At 42.5% G+C, this 17,263-nt stretch overlaps 1 protein-coding gene across 1 annotated transcript in view; it reads left to right on the forward strand.

Moving 5' to 3' along the window:
* The first annotated feature begins 8,186 nt into the window (after positions 1 to 8,186).
* CRYBG1 (crystallin beta-gamma domain containing 1) overlaps positions 8,187 to 17,263 on the forward strand; it is a 43,319-nt gene continuing 34,242 nt past the window's right edge. Inside the window, exons 1-3 of the mRNA XM_072857875.1 lie at positions 8,187 to 8,953; positions 14,647 to 16,111; positions 16,197 to 16,373. Coding sequence (XP_072713976.1) covers positions 8,202 to 8,953; positions 14,647 to 16,111; positions 16,197 to 16,373 — 2,394 coding nt within the window. The 5' untranslated portion in view covers positions 8,187 to 8,201. The remainder of the gene's footprint in view (positions 8,954 to 14,646; positions 16,112 to 16,196; positions 16,374 to 17,263) is intronic.

Genomic DNA, 17,263 nt, shown 5'->3' on the forward strand with positions numbered 1-17,263 from the left:
CCAACTCAGGAAGCCGAAGAACCAAGGATGCCTGCATAAATCAATCTCTTGCTGAATAAAGGCACGAGTGATTTTTTTTCCTTAGCCATCTTAAATGTGGATCAGAAAACAGTAATCAAGGTTGTGAGAACCAACGTGTGTGGTATATTTTTTCTACTGTTGCATATCTACGTTCTAGTATTGCACGTTAATTAATGCACGTAAGGCATTTGCCCAACACTAACTTCATAGTTCTTTGCAACAGGTTCTCTGCTTCTGTAGAGGTGCTTACTGAAGGACTTGCTGCCACCCTTCTGCAGCTCTTTCTCCTATCCTCTAATTGAGTCCCTTTCATAGTTATAATTTGTCTGCCAAATGACTTATCAGTTGGAAAGGCTCAAGTCAGATACTACTTCCTTTTTTGCTTGTTTTTAACTGAGTGCTGCCAGAAGAAAGAAGGGGTTAAAGCGTGGGAGGCTTGCTAAGAAAAAGGGTTTGGTTAATGACACACAGGACTGCATCTCACACACCATAGTTTGTTTATTCTTCTGTAAACAGCAAAAAGAATTATCATCATCATGGTAAGGCAAACAGCACTCTTTTTTTCCCTCCTTAAACCCCACCAGAAATCTTTGGGTTAATGCATGATTAATTTTTTTAAATCATAAAATCAACTGATCTCCATTAGTTTTATAGAGCGTCTCTTTAACTGACAGATGCTACTGTTGACAGAACGGGAGGGGGTAAAGGTTTTAGTATATGGAAATAACTAGCTCTGGGGAAGAGGAGATGGGAGCAGGCATGCCCTTTCTGACATGCCTGTTCTTTTTTATTAACCTCCTTTCCCAAATACTCATGTAAGAATCTGTCCAATTTTTATTTGTTTCTTTGTCTTTCCTGAGCTTTTTCGAAAGATTTCTATTTATTTGATTTTGCATTATTTGCTTCTTTCAGTTTTGCTGGGTTTTTTTGATACATCCAATATCTAAATCTCTGTGTTTTGCACCTAAGAAATAATATGGGATTTATACTTACATCTGTGCTTCTTGAACTGATGATTTCCTTTCAAAAAATCAATTAAACATGCAGGCTTAGGACTGTCATTAGTCTATATGCTGTTGCAAAATGGTCAATTTTCAGTGTACATTTGAACTAAAAACTTAGTTTTACAATGAAAAAATAAACTGGAAGCAGATGGGTCCTGTTTCTGTTGAAGACATGAACTGCTTTGCTAAAATATCCTGACTTAGTAGAGAACAGAAAATACAGTTTGTGGAAAAATATGACTATTAAGAAAACTTATGTTTGTTTCACTTCACTTTGCTCAACAGTCTCACATTTATAGCTCCTTGGTTATTCAGGTAAGCTCCCCCATCTAGATAACTACATTCCCTGTATACAGAGCTCAGGTAAAGCTGAAATGGTTTAAAATCCAGCTATTGCTGTTTATATCCTCTGTAAGTGTAGCAGGCAAAGAGCTGGAAGAGGCAGGGAGTAAATTCCGTGCTAGAGTGGACTTGTTAAATTTAAAGTGCATTTCTTTCTCTGCCTCTGAAGAGGACACTGTCAACGTGGAATCTGATACATTTAAAAGAAATGCTAAAAAAGTTTATTGTGTATATGCCAAACTCTTGGTATTCGGAAGAAGGCAGTGTGTGGGTTAAAATAACGTAAGTCATACTTTTCATAATAGTAACCCCTCTTTTGTGGCTTTGTGAAGGGTCAGCATAAACAAGGAAAAATTATTATAGTGAATTGAAGTCATTCAAATCTAGTTGACTGACGGCAAGGTAACTGGTTAAGTTTAGAAATCATTTAGGTTAACTTGAAATATAATTGCTTTTTTCCCCTCAGTGAATCACAGAAAAAATAGTTTAAGGTCAAATGTTTTGTCAAGTATAATTTTTTCCCATGCTTTTTAAATAAGAACACAAGCAAAACCAGCAACCCTTTATTTCTGTCTACAACTCCTTCTCTCTCTGCCAGTAGTTAGGGCACTCACCTGTAGGAGAGCAGTATGAAATCTTCTCTCCGTAGGACTTGAAACAGGGACTTGAGTGGGTCTTGTGCTTCTCAGACTTTTCTCTCTTAGCTTTGATTTGTACATCCTTCCTTCTAGTTTTCCTACTAATATTTTACAGCACGTTGTGCCAGCAATACTCCAGATGAATTTTCAGCCTAACAAAGCCTGGCACTGCTAGTGTTGAATATTTGAGTCTCAGTTGCTGCAGAATGCTAGAGCCTGAAGAGTAGTAGTTTATTTATTTAAATGTTTTTGGCTAATGCACTTTTTGGGATATCACGTGACTGCTAGAACTCCAAGGGTTTCTGTTTCTCATGGTTGTGAGAATTACGATACTGTGATTTAAAGATACCCAAAGTTACTGGCATTCTAGTATGAATTTAGAAGGGTCCTACATTATCAGAATTGTTAAAGATAGAAGGGTCTCAGAGGTTTTCATGTTACTTGAAATCCAGTTATTTATGACCTTCTAGTGAATGATAAAGCTCAAACTTACTCTTCACTAAATATGGTTTGTTGCTTTTTTCCTCTGAAGATGAACATATGCTAGCAAATAAATGCATAAATTACAGAACTGTCCACACTAGAAATTACCACCTATTAGTTACCACAAAGTTGCTAATGACTAGTAAAAACACTACTTTTTTCTGTAATGTGTGCTCTAAGAAGTGTTTTCAGTCATGTTCAACTGACTCAGATGAACTAATCTAAGAAAATAACATCCAGTTGATCCCTTGAGACACAGCCTGAGGTTCTGATTCAGCAAATCACAGTAGCTTATGCTTTCTCTCCACTGGAGACCAGCAAAGCACATGTTTAATTACGTTGTTAAATTAGGGGTTTGGCTGTGGCAATTTACATTAGCTAATGAGAAAAAGCCCCAGCCAAAAACAGAGGAAATATTTTAATGCTAACATAAACAGGTATGAATATAAATACAAACAAGATTTACATTTCTTGGTTAAGAAGAAGGCATTTTGCTTTCAGATTAGAACACTGCTTTAAAGATTCATGCAGTGTACTTGAAACAGCTTCCTCCATGCTGTCCGAGGAATGGATAGGCAAGCCCTCTGTTTTTTTTAGTTGCCACCACCTTTGATCAGGGATTTCTGAAACGGCTAATGTCTCAAGGGTAAGAATGCTTGGCAGAAACACGTTGAAGAAGCCTGATCTGCAGAGCAAGGATACTTCTTGCTTTCTGAAAAATCAAACATTTCAGTGCTGTGCTCTAGAAATCAAGCATTCCTGTGCTGTGCTCTGTCAGGCTGGGCCCCCCTTTGGAGCCTCTTGAGAAGCTTGGTCTCTGTGCCCTCTTGCACTGGCAATACTGGCTCACCTACATTTATCTGAGTTAGAATACAAGCTCTTCAGGGCAAGTACCTGGCCTTTTATGTGTTTTGAAAGAGCTGTATATAATTAAGGTACTTTGTATGAAGAAATTACTTTAAAACAGTTTACATAGGGCAGCTATTTCAAGATCAAGAAAAAAATCTTTAGCCTCGTTCCCTGAGGAAACAAGGCTTATGGGACAGGACTGGTTGGCTGTCCCTCCTCCCTTCCATCCAACACCTTTTGAACTTGTTGGACAGTTTAAACTACATTTTAAAGGGGGAGACATCTCAAAGATAATTAAGTTCCCATGGACTTTATGAAAATCAGCTGCTGGGAAGAGAGAAATCCAGATCCACAGTTCAAATAACTAATTTTTTTTCCAAGCGTAATCTTGCAAACCCAAAGCTTGACTGCAAGTGTAATAATGACTGTCAGGTTGATAATGTAATCCCAACTAATTTAGAGGACTGACAGCTATTATGCATCCAAATATTAATATGCAGATTGACACCATAATGAAATTAAATTTCCCTTATTTTGGTGTTTCACCGGTTTTTAATACGAACAATACAAGCATCCTCCTCACACTTGTAGTTGTTATGAATTTTCAGAGAAAGTAGTGTCACTCATTGCTCATTGGCTTGCTTTAAGTGTTCCTGAAAATTTCATATTTTTATTTTTTTTAGCTAGCAGTGTTCATTAGTGTCTCCTTATTCTTTCCCTATAATTAGCTAGTACTGGCAATACATATGTAGAATCAAGAAATTAGATAGTAATTGGGCTGCATTACTCATGACTTTTGCATCTGATAGGGAAATTCATAGTTGTTTTTGTTATCGTAAAAGCACTTTAAGTGTCTGAGCTGTATGAACTCAGCGCAGCCCTCCATGTTCCTCTTTGAGTGTTTTGGTTCTACTGGTTGAAAGAAGTCAGCGAAGGGAAGGAAACAACAGACATCAAATTTTCTCATTTGCAGATTATTTCACTATCTCAAAAAACCCCCCCAACAACTCAAAAACTTAAGCTCAAGGTCATGATCATAGACTTGCATATGTGAAAGCTGCTGGGGGAAGATCACTATGCGTGCAGAGACAGGACTTCGTTGGTGGTACAGTTGCTTATCAGTTGTATAACACACGTAAGAAAGGTAGGGAAAGACAGGGGTTCCCATGGATTTCTGTTTGGTTGTGGTATGATAAGCTGACTCTACATATTCCCCAGTTTAGGTTTTCTGTATTTTTCATGTGTTTGGGCAAGCCTTGCTATTGTACACTGTTTCACTGGCAGTAAGTAGGCTCTGTGGGGCTCTCCTGGAGCCAAGACCCCCTTTCACAACTCATGTTTGGGGGAGTTTTAGAACAGAGGCCAAATGTTAGTCTGTTGATGAAGCAAAAGTAACTAACTTAATACTTTTTCACCCTGAGGAGGAAGTGACCGTGTAAAAAAAGGCCCTTATTTTCTTCAATAGCCAGAGGGCCAGACACGCTGCGGGCTGGGCCGCCTGGCCAGCCGCAGGTGGGTTGACCTGGTGTCTCTCCCGCCTCTGCACAGAGCCTTCAGAAGCGCCCAAGTGAGACTTGCGTGGTCCTTCCTGTTGAAGCTGTTCCACTTCATATAAGTAATTAAGCGTTAATTAGAAGAGGACTAGTTTGGCATTCATTAAACATTAAATACTAATTGAGCGCCCGGGGAGAGCGCCGGCACCATTAGGCCGCGGAGTCATTCTCACGCCGCCCCGGCCAGGAACGGGGGCAGCCGCCTCGGCGTGGGGCGCCCGCCGCCCCGGCCCCCTGCAGCCCGGCCCCCGGGCGGCAGGCCAGGGGCAGGCCGAGGCTGAGGCGGCAGGCGCAGACGGCATTCAGCCGCGCCCGCCGGCCCCGCCGCCCCGCGGTTGCGAGGTGGAAAATGCGGGTTCATCTCCCCGCAGGGCTCTGCACCGAGATCTCCCACAAGGGCCCCAGCCGTCGGGCGGTGCCGGCCCCGGCATGCTCACCAGGGCAGGTCCTGCCGCGGGGCTGGGGAGGGCGACGCCTGCTCCCGGGCCCTTGCAGGGTCTCGGCACCTCCGCGCGGCCGAGGCCGGGGAGGGCAGGAGGGGCCTCCGCCCCCGCACACCCCACGCTCCCGCTCCGCAGCTGTCGCGGGCGGCGGCAAGAACGCGCCCGCTGGCAGCCGGTGCGCCCGCAGCCCTCGTGGCAGGCGGAGACAAACCGGTGCCTCTCGGCCGCGCCGCCCCTTCCCCTCGCCCTGGCGGAGGGAGAGCGCCGGCCCTCGGCCGGTCCGGGCGCTCGTTCACGCCGGGCAGCCCGCGCTGCAGCCAGCCGCCGCGGCGGCGTGAACTGCCCGCGCTCAACCCTTGGCGCTTTTCCCTCAACATCAAAAGTTTGTCGGTTTCGCCCGGGGCGGCGTTTTGCCCTCAATAACAAGGAAGCCGCCGCAGCGCGGGCTGCTGGGGCACGTACGGGATGCGGCGCCCACTCGCGCCCCGCCGCCCCCTCGAAGGCCTCACCCGTGGCCGAGGGCGCCCGCTTTCCCCCGCTTTCCGCCGCCCCTCAAGCCTTCGCCCTCGCTGGGGGCCAGTACAACGCCACCGCCCCTCCCTCCGCGGCCGAGGGAGGCGGCCCGGCCAGGTGGGGCCGCTGCCCACGGCGGGGGCGGCGGCGGCTCGGGGCGGGCCGAGGCGCGCTGCGGGGACGGGCCGAGGCGGAGCGCCCAGACAGCTGGCGCCGGGGCAGCCGCGCGGGTAGCGGCGTGGTGGGCGGCGTGTGGGGCAGCTCCGCGCAGAGGCCGCTGAGGCGCGCCGGGCCGGGCGGTGAGTGTCGGGGCCGCTGGTGGGGCGCGGAGGCGAGATGCCCCGCACCTGCACTTGCACCTGCACCTGCGGAGCCGGGCGAGGATGCGGCGCGGCTGGGGGCGGGTGAAGTCCGCCGCGGCTCCTTCCTGCCGCGCGTCCCGTTCTGGGACGGGGCAGGACGGCGGCAGCCTTGGGGGGCTTCTCTCTCCCGGTAACGCGCGGGCCGGGGGCGGTGGCGGCTCCGCGGGGCTACGCTGCGCGGGGCGGTGGGCGGTGAGGTGGTACCGGCCCGGCGCCGCCGGCTGGGCCGGTACCCCGTAGCCGTCCCCGCGTGTAAGGAGGCGGCGGCGGGGACGTGCCGGCCCTGCGGTGGAGCGAGGGCGGCCGCGGGGCTGCGCGGAGGGCGCGGGTGCTTCAGCGCTGGGCGGAGGAAGAGACGCCCGGAGGCTGGCAGGCGGTCGCGGCGTCTGCAGCAAAAAATAAGTTTAAAATGCGCCGAAGCAGCCTCCCTGCTGCCGAGAGGGACCCGCTGTCCTCGGGAGGTCTGGTCCGCCGGAGTAGGAAATACTCGCGGTGTTTTGAAATAGGCATCTCAAAACAAGTATTCATCGTACCGGCATGTAAAAAGTGCTAATATATTAAAATGTAAATATGCATGTATACTCGGCAATGCTGTTGTGTGTTTCCTGTTTACCATGTTAATTAGAAGTTGTAAGGGAAAACTTCACCAAGAGTAATCCAGGGCAGTATTTGACCCAGTAATGCTCATTGAATGATGCAGTGGCTTTTATAGTTCTGGGTTTTCTAGCCCAAAACACAAGCCAAGTATTTATTGGACTTCATTAATGACAAATGTATGAATTGTAATACAACTTACGCCTTTGAAACTATTCTCTAGCAGCAAGTGTCAAAACTAACTCAGCCAGTATGGAGAGGAAAGTTAAACTCTCTCCACTCTTGTTTTTGTAAGGAAAATTTTGACCAAGCAGTTTGTCCCCAGTCTTGCAGACACCAGGATGCTTTCCTGTATTATTTTGGGTGACGTTAACTAATAGTGCAAAAGTTTGAGATTTGGGACATATAATGTGGGTATTGTTAGGCAACATGAGCGTACTTGTAAACAAACACAGGCATAACCATACAGATGGATCTTGGGTTTATTTGTTTTTTGAGGGTTTTGTTTTTCTTGTCCTTTTTTGAGAGCTAGTATTGTTCAGTAAGCTGTTTTGTTCCCATTCACTGTGTCCTTTTAATTTATAGGTGGTGCTAATGCAAACAAGTGTATTATAGAAACAATTTTGACATTAACCAAATGTTTGTTTGTTTGTTTTTATAGTCCACCTCACAATTTCCAGATTCTTCCAGAGAAGAGAATAAAAAGAAACCAGTTTTGGAAAGACTTGGAAATTTGTTTGGTACAGGGAAAAGGAAAAATGTCAGAAGTTCACTAGAACACACTTCACATCGGAAAGGGGAAAGGTCAATTTCTCCTCACAGAGCGCAGCCAATATACTGTAGGCACATAAAGGAAGGGCCCGAAGTTCCTCAAGTACAGAAGCAAGTGAGAAACGTGAGTGCTGTTTCTGAGACACAGGAGTATAATTGCAGTGGGGAAGTAGGACCGCTGTATCGCGATACCATTTCAGAGTGGAGTAGTAGAGGAGTCTCTTCTGACAGTGAGTGGTCAGCAGATTGGAGCAGCAGCAGTGAAACCATTAAAAACTCTGTCTTTGAGAGTAGCCTGAATGTGGAAACGCTGGAACTGGAGAAAGAATCCATCGCAGATATAAATAATTCCACAACTCCAGATTTCATAAAAAGCTTGAGAAATTTGTCTAGTGAAGACTTAGAAAAGAGTATCTTAAGCCACAAGCAGCTTGTGAACACGTGGGTGTCTGAGGAGCCTGGGCATGCAAAACCAAAGGATTTGCCATACGAGTTGGGATCTGCGGCGAGTGAACACACACATTCTGCTAGAGTGTTAACAGTTGATATCTATCTAAGGAAAACAGAAGAACTCCTTAATGAACCTGTGACTGTTACATCAGAAGAAAATTGTAGTGACTCGGACACAATGGATAAAAAATCTGCTAATAAAAGATCTGGAAAAAGGAGAAAATCTCAGTCGTCTAGTGACATGCCAAATGGAGAGAGAAATCAGACTGAGACTACTGCAAGAGAAGAATCTGTTTTTGAGGATGATGTCCCTTCTGAGGTGTTTTCAGACAAGATAATGAACTCGGAAAGAAAAGCGAAGTCTCCTCAACAGACTCCTGAAAGGAATTCCTCTTCCCCGGGTAATAATCAGGACCTAAAAGCTGGATCTGCTCACAAAGGGGCATCTAAAACTGAAGCTGACAAAGGCAAGCAGCAGATCTCAAACACAACCCCTGCAAGGAGAAGATCATATAAAAAGAATCAGTCGGACGCTGTCCCCATTTCCCCTACTAGCTTGAAGGGTCAGGTAAAAGATTACTCCTCAAAAAGGCAACCTTTAGCATCACCAGAGAGTAACCCAATGACAAAAAGAACTTCGGTGGAAAAGGGAACTATACCTGTGGCTTTTGGGGAAGATAGCTTGGAGTCTTCCAAAGTTTCTTTGGCTGATAAGACAGAAGACACTGCCCTGGTGTTTGCTGAAGGCAGAAATGAGACCAAGGCAGTAAAGCATGGTAATGGTTCGGATGGAAGAGCTTTCTTGCGTACTGATGGGATTAAAAATGGAGACCTGTGTATGTCATCTGAGAGACAGACGAATTCTGATTTAGACAGCTCGAAGCTGAAGAGTTTGGATACTTTGAGAACAGTCACGACAAAGATTAGCCTGTAAGTAACATAAACTAGTTTACCTTATCCCTGTAGCAGTAATTTTGCTTGCGTCTATGTTTAGGATTCTATAGGAGCACTAGCTACGTGTCTGTTATCTATCTAGATTATTTTCAATTAAGAACTGCCTTGTCTTTTTAAATTTATCATAATTACAGTTACCACTTAACAAGCACTGTAGTTTACATGTGTTAGAAAAATATTTTTTCCATTTTTTTTTCTTGATAGGGAATTTCTTTTTATGTCAATTCCATTATACGGAATAATTTAACATACATAAAAGCTGCTCTGTCGTCATCATCAGCGCCCCTGTTGTTGCTCAGATTAGCTCAGCTGTCATTGATCTTAATATAGTTTTGCCATCTGTAACCAACTGAGGACACGGCTGAAGATTTTGTATGTGAAAATCTTTGAATAAGGAATGTGTTCAAGTTGTTCTTTGAAACAACATGAGTTCTGCTATTATTTTATGAAGAAACATAGGATGCAATGCAGAACTTGATCCTTCAAATGATATGATAAATCACACTCCAGAAACTTGAATACGTATAGTTGCTTTTGTAAGTATGTGCAGGATGAATCACATAAATTTTTATGCATGTGAATAACATCAGGCATTTGCAGAATTATGCATATATTAGTTTGCAGGATTTGGTTTTACACTCAAAGAAATTGTCATCTGTCAGACAGAGGTGATCACTGCTTTCCTTGGGATTATAAAGAAGTGGATGGATTTATAACTTTCACTGTAATCACTAGTATGAGTCCAGCAATTGATTTCCTGGATTCTATTATGTTCTCTTCTACAGTGAATCATTTTATTACATTTGGCATTTCTGTTGTTTGATTGTCACGGCTATGTACTATGCGCTATTGCTTTCCTCATTCTGGTACATTCATTTACAGGTATCAGAGTACATTGAATCCTGTAGGTCCACCTGAGGTACACAGAGTGTTCAGAGTTGTCGTTCAGTTGTGTTGGAGGGATGTGAAGGTTCGACATTATGGCTTAAGAAACACATATGTTTCCATTCTGCTTCCCACATCTGAGAAGCATAGGAGCATTAGGAACAATTTCCTTTGCACAATTTGTAATACTCTACATCTGATTTGTTCATTCATAACTGAATTAAAAGCACCTAGTACTGAAAGCTAAATTGTGGTGGTCTTGTACATGGTGATGCTTTGCTGTCAGGCAGTATAGATCACAAATCTAAAACGCTAAAGTTTTGTATCTTCACAACTTCAAAGCAAAGGTAGCTGTCGTTTTTTTCTTTGTGTCACTGTCATTAGTGATGATGCAGTTATAAATGCTTGTGTAGCTGGATTTCAATTTTCTGGATATCTCCTTGGCTTGCTGTACAGTGAATTATCTTCTGCTGTACTCATAAAATAATAGACAAGTATCCATTCTGACAGATTTAATTTTAATGAATAAACAGCCTGTTCTATTTCACCTGATTTTGTGGGGTGTGTGGCACTCTGTGTCTTTGTGTGTCTTGGCCTTATCTGCTGCTATAGGAACTTTAGCCCTGGGTGGGGGCCACCATGTTGCATGCGAGGTTCCTGATGCATCTGATGGCTGTTACTGCAAGGTACCACACAGTTTATTTAGCCAGACAAATTGATACAGTCAGATTACCTGGTATAACTTGTAGTTATTCATCAGAACACATGAATTATAAACCGGGGTGTGGATTAAGCTGCTGTAAAATGGGAAAGGAAAAGATGGTGCCATTATTAGAAGAACGTGTGTTTTTTGTTCTCTTGTTATTGCTTTGAACTAGAGAATAGTTAACTTTTCCATTTTCAAAGGTTAAACAATTATTGTTAGATACTTCACATGAATCCCTTTCAGCTTGAAAAATACTCATTTACTCACAGACTCGTTTGCCTCCTATAAGATGGATTTTGTATAATCAAAGTTGTTTTCACTTCAAAATGCATAATGTTTCTTACTAATGACATTGTGCCAATTCTGGGAATCAAGTTTCTTTAGAAACAATTTTAAAAGAAGTCAGTTTTGCTGGTTCCCTGCAAGTAATGATAGCATTTTCTGTCTTTTCTCCTTTTATATCTGTGTACTGAGCAACTTGGAAGTCACAGGATACTTTGCTTCTAGCTTATGAAAGGGAAACCTATCAGGTTTGAGACTAAACTGAGGTTGATGGTACATATTAATCAGCAAATAAAACCTGAGGCAGTAGTTACTTTGATGTGCTTAGCGGAAAACTTGGCTTCAGTTGTCACATTTGATGTTCAGACATGGTTTTGTAGTTGCCTTTGCATTTATGCCCACTTGTTGAATTATTCTGCTCTGCCAACATGCCATTTTTCCTTGCTCACCTCAATCTGATGTTTTGGCATCAATGTTTTTTGGCATTAGTTATGTGCTTTACATGGTCGTTTGGACAGTATGCTTCAACTATGACTCACCTTCCATTTATGACTATATTGGGAGAGGTTTAGCTGCTTGCTTCCATAGGTTAGCTGCAAGGTGTAGCAGAAGAGAAGGACATCAGTATTTCTCTTGTGCCTGCTTGTTCTTGGCATTGCAGATCAGCAATGGGCAGTAGGAATCAGCCACACTGGGCTGTTTGTAAGAAAGTGTTTGCACTGTTAAGTGCATCCATCTTGCAATGTTTTTCCCCCATACTAGAGGGGAGGCTTAAAGGATACTCAGACATCTCCTCCTTTTAAACAAGCTTAGAAACTCAGTTCTTGCAATAAGGTACATCTTTTGGCTGTATTTAAAAATCAGTATTTCCTAGCGTGGAAAAAAGTGTAATGAAAAGATTAGTTAGAGGAGGTCAGCTGTGGTGGATGGAGCTCCAGGGCTGAGCTTTCTATTGCTCTTCGGTCTCAGCTGTTTTTCTGCTGCTGTGCAGAAATACTGCAGAATGTAAAATACTAAGTGCTGAAGTGGTTGTTTCTGCATAAATTTGCAAAGCTTGAAACTATACCTTTGAGGTGTTAGCTGTTCATTTAAAACAGGTTTTAGGTGTGGCTGATAACTATCAGCGTTAACCATTAAACTTGCTTGTGTTAGGGCGTACAGGGAGAGACGGGTTTTATTAGGAAGATACGTGTTGTTATGTTGAAATGCATATAGTAGTGCAAGTGACAGGCTGACAAAAAGATGGTATGGAAATGAGTCTGTTAAGATAACTAGGCTGTTAGCGATACCTCTTGAAAATACAGGTAGAAGGAGAGGATAAGTACCTTTTTCTGATCAGAAGATGACATGAAGGGTCCTGGTGAACAGCCAATTCAGCATGTGTCAGTAGTGCATCCGTGTAGCAGATAAAGGCTAAGTCTGTACTGGGCTACATTGGCAGGAGCATAGCCAGCAGGTCAAAGCAGAAGATATTTGGTGCTCATGAGGCTGCATCTGGGGCATTATATCGAGCTCTACCCCTTCCTCCTCTTCCAGCTCTCTTCTCCTGATACAAGAGAGATATTCACAAATTGGAATGAGTCCAGTGGTGAGCCATTAAGAAAGTGATGGCACTGGAGCATATCATGTATGCGGAGAAGCTGAAACAGCTTGATTTGTTCAGCTGAGAGAAGAGAAGGATATGCGTAGACCTCAATCATCTCTTGCTACCTATAGAGGTATTATAGAGAAGGCAGAGCCAGATTTGTCCCTGAGGTGTGCAGTGAAGGGACAATGGCCATGGTTGCAAGTTACAACAGTGAAGTTTCAATGGGATATAAGGCAAAAATAATTCATGGTGACAGTGGCTGACCTGCTGCAATGCTTCCCTAGTAAGGTTGTGAAATCAGGACCCTTGGAGGTACTCAGGACTTGGTCAGACAAAGCCTTCAGCAACTTGATCTAACTTTGAAGCTGTCCCTGTTTTGAGCAGGAAGTTGGACTAGCTGACCTTTAGGGGTCCCTTGCAACTTGTATTCATTTTCCAAAAAGAAAAATCATAGAATAATTTAACTTTTAAAAGTTTAGGAAGAACAGTCGTACTGCAAATGAAAAGTAGTATCTAAATATATTTAATTTTATGCTGTGTGATAGTTCCCTCCCTGCCTTCCGCCTTTCAGGAGTAATTTTTTTCTGTTTCTAGACTTAAATTTTCCAAGTGTGTTTTATCATCACCTATCTGAAATATGGCCAGTTGTTTTTAAGTTTACTATTTCCTTTTTTATTGATCACGTGTTCTTTGTAAGAGCCTTCCAGTTATGAACCAACGCGAGCAGGCTGGTAGTTACAGTGAGCGCTGTTGGGAAGTCTTCTCCGAAAAGACATGGAGATTTTTAGCAGTTGCTTTCTGTATAGATTCTTAGGCAGCTGATTTTGGGTTCCTTCTGCTATTTTAGTAAGTTCCTCATGCTTTTCCCAAGAAAAGAAGCTTGTACAATGGAGACTCTTGCTTTAGTAGGGTTTACTTTTTCCCTTGGGATGGATCTCTTGAGGAAGAGGAGAAAGGAGTGATCTCAGTTTTTGGGTGGCTCATGTTAACTCACTTGTACCTTACGCTTCTTTCTTGGGCTAAAGAGCTGTCTGAGAGCTCAGTTAACACAGTTTGTGTAGGTAAAAAAGAAGAAAGCACTTAAATACTAGAATCATCCATTGATTGATAGAGCATTTGAGGCCCTGGAGATTGTTGCTGCAAGCTAGTTTCTTTTCTCTCCCAGCATTGTCAGTTTTCATGTAGTGCAGTTTCTGCCTGTTCTCCCACTGCTGAGTGTCTCCAGATTCCTCTTTGGAGAACAGGCCTGCCTATGAGGTGGTGATGGGCTCCTTGACACTCCTGATACCTGACTGATAAATTTTGAAGACACGTGCCCTGCATCTTCACAGCTGTTCATACTGTTCCTGCAGTAGCAAGTGACATGGAAAAATTATTTTTCCTGGATGTAGATATTCAGAGGAAGGAGGCTTAAAACCCTCAGCTGCATGTCATCAGCCTTCTGCCATAGTACATGAGTACTATGTGCTATGTACTTGTACACGCTTCTCTATCCACTCTGATGGAGAAGTTTCTATAAGTGTTTCCTAACTCAAATCTTGTAAAATCAGCAGGGTTAGTTTACACAGTTGAAATTGTTAGCTGACTTTACCTGAAGGTAATGGGAGAGTCCTCACATGTGGTCTTTGCTTAGCCAAGTGGCGATGCAGTGATTGGGGACAGTTACCTTTTCCACCAGCACTGAAGCCAGAAGAGGTCTTTCATTTGATTTAAGGTTGCTTCTGCAGTGTAAGGGCTGCAAAAATCTGGGCAGATGTCTTCCAAACTTGTTGGAGAGGTATATTTAAATGCTAACCAACTCATTATCACCTTAATGAATTGGGATTTGTTTCCTAAACTCTGTAGGGAATTGCATGCGTATAATTTATTCTGCCTATTCACTATTAAATTTTCATGTCTGTCAGTCATAAGTAGTTAAGTTGTCTGCTTCAATTGCAGATGCTGTAGGCTGCTGTGTTTTTTGTTTTACTCAGCATTAAAGAACTACGTAGATTTTTGAAATATATTATCTTATTTAGTGTCTAATTTTTTTGTCGTTCATATAGTTACTCTTTTTTTTAGTCAACTCCTTTTGAGATACAAAAATTTAAACTGAATATGACTGTGGAAAATTTCATTGTAATGCTACATTTTATTGTTTTGAAAATTGTTGCAAGGCTTTTCAAGATTAATCAAAGATGTAACTCTGTATCACTTTGCCTCCTGTAGTCCAGCCAAACCGAAGAACGTAGAGCTGAATTTTAAAGCACCTACGAATCAAGACAGTTTAGAAAATGAGCAGGATACTCTTGAAAAACCAGTTAATAAAACTAGCAGCAACATTGCCAACAAAATTTCCTTGTTTGAAAATAAATGTGCTAACCAGAGCCAGAGGCCTACTGACATCCCTGCTTCAAAAAATAGTACTGTACCAAGCACATTTGTTGGCAGAGCAAAGCTGAAATTTGGAAAACAACCTAAGGAAAGTGAACAGCCTGATAAAACGTTAAATAAGCAAAGCAGTCGCCAGAAGTTATTTGAGAATGGCACACCAGAGAAAGAAAGCACTGTAGAATTAAAAGGCAAAAATGAAGAAGGCTCTGCCTCTTATGAGGATATTGGGAAGATAACAGAACTTAAAGTAAAAGCTGCAATATCCCTTTTTAACCAAAGCAGCAAAATTGATGCTAGTAGTGTCTCTCTGAAGCAACCCGATCCAGAATTAACCACAGCTAAAAAAGAAAGTTCACCTTTTAAACTGTCTTTGCACTTGCCCAGTAAAAGTGAAAATGCTCAGGATACTTCCTACCAAAGAAATAACACGAGCTCAGAATTCCACAGAAATGAAGAAAAGATGCTGCCAAACACAGAGGTTTTATCACCTTGCAATTATGATAAATATCCTCTACCATCTCATCAGGTTTCTAGATCAGAATTTAAGAAAATAGAAAATGGAGATAAAAAGGCAAAGCCAGGAGATTTGAGCTTTGCAGCACTGCAGTATGATGACAGCAGTCAAGATAGTATATTGATATCGGAGCACAACCTCAATACACAAAAGAGTCCAGGCAAAACCTGTAATGGGTCTGCTGAAGACGATAGCATTTTTGATTCCCCATCCGACATGAAGAAGTTTGCTGAAACGATAAAAAACTTGGACAGCTCGGTTTGTTTACCCCAGAAAAAGAAGAGGTCAAAGCTTCCCAAGTCCCCAGCACCCCACTTCGCAATGCCTCCCATTCATGAAGACAACTTAGAGAAAGTATTTGATCCTAGTGTATTTACTTTTGGTTTGGGACTGAGGAGGGAAAAAACACAAGATCTGTTACCGGCCCAACAAATTAAAATGCAAAGCCTGGAAACGATAGCCAGAGTCAGGCCCAAGCGTGCATCAACAGAGCAAAGTATCGTATTCAAAGCCCTGCAATCATGTAACAGGGAGGAACCTGTCTTTACTCAGGAAATAAATGGAAAAGAGAACATTGATGGTACAGATGGTGAAATTAAGAGATCCCGGCTTGAAAAAAGCTCCCTCTTCTCAAGCTTGCTGTCTTCTACATCTAAAGAAAGGTTTTTTAATCCTTCTGTCACCTCAGTAAATAACACCGCAACAGCTTTTACAACTGACTCCTCAGGGATGCCTCCTTTACAACAGGATGCTTCTGGGCCATTTGGCATGCCTCAAAAATCTGAGGTAATAAAAGATCATGCATGAAATGCAACCATGTAAAATTTTGTCTACCTGCTGAATGACTGTTAATTTTGATTTTGCAATTCAGTCTCTTTCAGATATGAAGTTTCCAAGTTTTGTGGAGAAGTACATGCAAGCTGATAGTGCAAAAAAAGAGCTAAGTTTACAAATGCCCAACTATGGGAACCCTGAGAAAAGTTTTTCCAGCTGGTTAGGGACAAGCAGATATGAATCAAATGTCCCCACTGGTTTATTAGAGGTGGATGTAAGTATTGTGTTATTTAAAATCTGCCTGGAAAGTTATCCAGCTTTTATATTTTCTATAGATGATGTGCATACATTGTTTTGTTTTGTTTCCCCTCTTAGGGACATACATAGATTATAAATACCTAGAGGTGAATGTAGGTATGGTACCAGTTTCATCTGATGTTGGCTACACATGAAAATGAGATGGCATCTGTTAATATGATTATGTTTCTTCATGGTGCCCTTATTTTGTGACTCTTCACAAATATATATTGAAAGTATATGTTAGAATATGTCTTCATACTTGATTTTGTACTATTTTGAAACAAATGTCATGCTAACTTCAGGTTTTGTTGTAAATTAGTAGAATGCTTTCTGTGAACTTCAGAAAACTTGTGCCTGCTTCTTCTGTTGACAGTAATCTCTCTCCTCTTCCAGCAAGACATTCGGCCATTGCACTGTTAAATGAGTAACAGGGCAAATTTTTTTTAGCCCTCTGTTTTTGTTCGCAGTATTCCCATGCATTTGATAGAAAATATATGTTCTTCAAGAACACTTTAAGAAGTGGATAGTAGTGATTATTGAAAGTGCTACTACAGTGGAGGAGCATCTATTCATCATGAGTGAAGGCAGACCTGCATTGTCCCTTTGAGGCAACTTTACCCTAACATGGGAGAACTTTGTAATTTCTATTTTTAAAATGATGAACCAATGCCCTGTAGTATCTGCTATTTCTGTTGATGTGGGCCCTTACTGTTACCTGAGAGGAAAACTATAATCAGGAGATCTAAGAACCATTGGAAGAAATATGTTCTCCAAAGTTTAATAGCTGCATTAATGTGATCTGTGGAATTGAAGCAGCATATAAGAAGTTTGAGAAATACTTTTCCAAAGCTAATGATTATCTGC

Source organism: Ciconia boyciana, chromosome 3 (assembly GCF_034638445.1).
Source record: "Ciconia boyciana chromosome 3, ASM3463844v1, whole genome shotgun sequence".
Classification (NCBI taxonomy): domain Eukaryota; kingdom Metazoa; phylum Chordata; class Aves; order Ciconiiformes; family Ciconiidae; genus Ciconia; species Ciconia boyciana.